Source organism: Fonticula alba (genome assembly GCF_000388065.1).
Source record: "Fonticula alba strain ATCC 38817 unplaced genomic scaffold supercont2.1, whole genome shotgun sequence".
NCBI lineage: Eukaryota > Rotosphaerida > Fonticulaceae > Fonticula > Fonticula alba.
Window position 1 is genome coordinate 3,722,229 of NW_009242971.1, and position 1,147 is coordinate 3,723,375.

Below are 1,147 nucleotides of genomic sequence, written 5' to 3' on the forward strand. Positions count from 1 at the left end.
ACATATGCTGACACCCCGACATCCTCGCGCCCCGACCGGCTCACCTGAACGGCCCGCAGACGCCACCATCCTCAACACCATTGTCGGTGCGTCCCCCGGCACAATGCCGCCCCTCCCCCGGCCACCGCACCCGCGGCGCCCTTCTAACCGCTCCCACGCCCTGTGCATCCCCGCCCCCCCCCCCCCCCCCCACATGCCCCCCACACGCACACACACCCACACACCCACACCCCTCCCACACGCACACACACACACACACACACACACACATGCCCCACACACACATGAGCACTCGAAAAAGAGGCAACGAGCCGCCTGGACCCCCCCCCCCCCCCCCCCCCCCCTCGTCGCCCCTCGTCGCCCCTCTGCGCCCCCTGCCCTGCCTGGCTGCCTGCCGCCAGTGACATTCTCCTGGCCCGAGCGGACCTTTGTGCCGGCCTGGCCCGGGGACTGGGGCATGCGCTGAACCGGCTCCGGGACGCCGAGCGCCTGCACTTCCGACTCCACGTCGAGGGCACAGCCGGGTCCTTTCTCCTGCCGCCGGACGGGGGGCCCGAGGGGTATCCCTTTGAGGTGGTCTTCCCCGGGCCACTGCCTGCCTCGGCCGGGGGCTCGGACCATGTGGTGATGGCGGATGCCGATTTGGCGGACCTTCGGTCCGTGTGCCGGCGCCTGACCGCCGTCCTGGCGGGGCTCGGGCTCTTTGAGCGGGCCATCGCGCCGGAGGTTCTCCGCGCGACCGGGGTCTACCTGCAGGGGCTTCCCCGGGCGGAGGCCACCTGCCTCGGGCGCTTTCCCTCGTGCATCCAGCCTGCTGCCTCCTCGGCTGCCCCTGCCCACCAGCATGGGGGCAGTGCCGGGGGGACCCGGCTCTCGGGCGAGGGCTGTGCGCGCTTGGCCGGGCGCCTGGCGGCGGCCTTCTCGCGGGAGGTCCGCCGGGCCGCCGCCGGCATCGGCCTAACCCCAGGCATGGCGGACCGCCTGAGAGCCATCTTCAAGCAGGTGCTCGCGGCGCCCGACTGCCGGGCCACTCTGATGGAAGTGGGCCTGGACCTGATGCTGGTACACACGACGGAATGGGCTGCCTTTGGCCTTGCACGAATGCTCGCCTCTTTCTCTCGCTCTCCCTTTCTTTTCCCGGCACGCG

General features: G+C 71.5%; 1 protein-coding gene across 1 annotated transcript in view; it reads left to right on the forward strand.

Moving 5' to 3' along the window:
* Positions 1-1,147, forward strand: part of H696_00799 (hypothetical protein) — a 5,493-nt gene that overhangs the window by 1,060 nt on the left and 3,286 nt on the right. Inside the window, exon 5 of the mRNA XM_009494684.1 lies at positions 402-1,062. Coding sequence (XP_009492959.1) covers positions 402-1,062 — 661 coding nt within the window. The remainder of the gene's footprint in view (positions 1-401; positions 1,063-1,147) is intronic.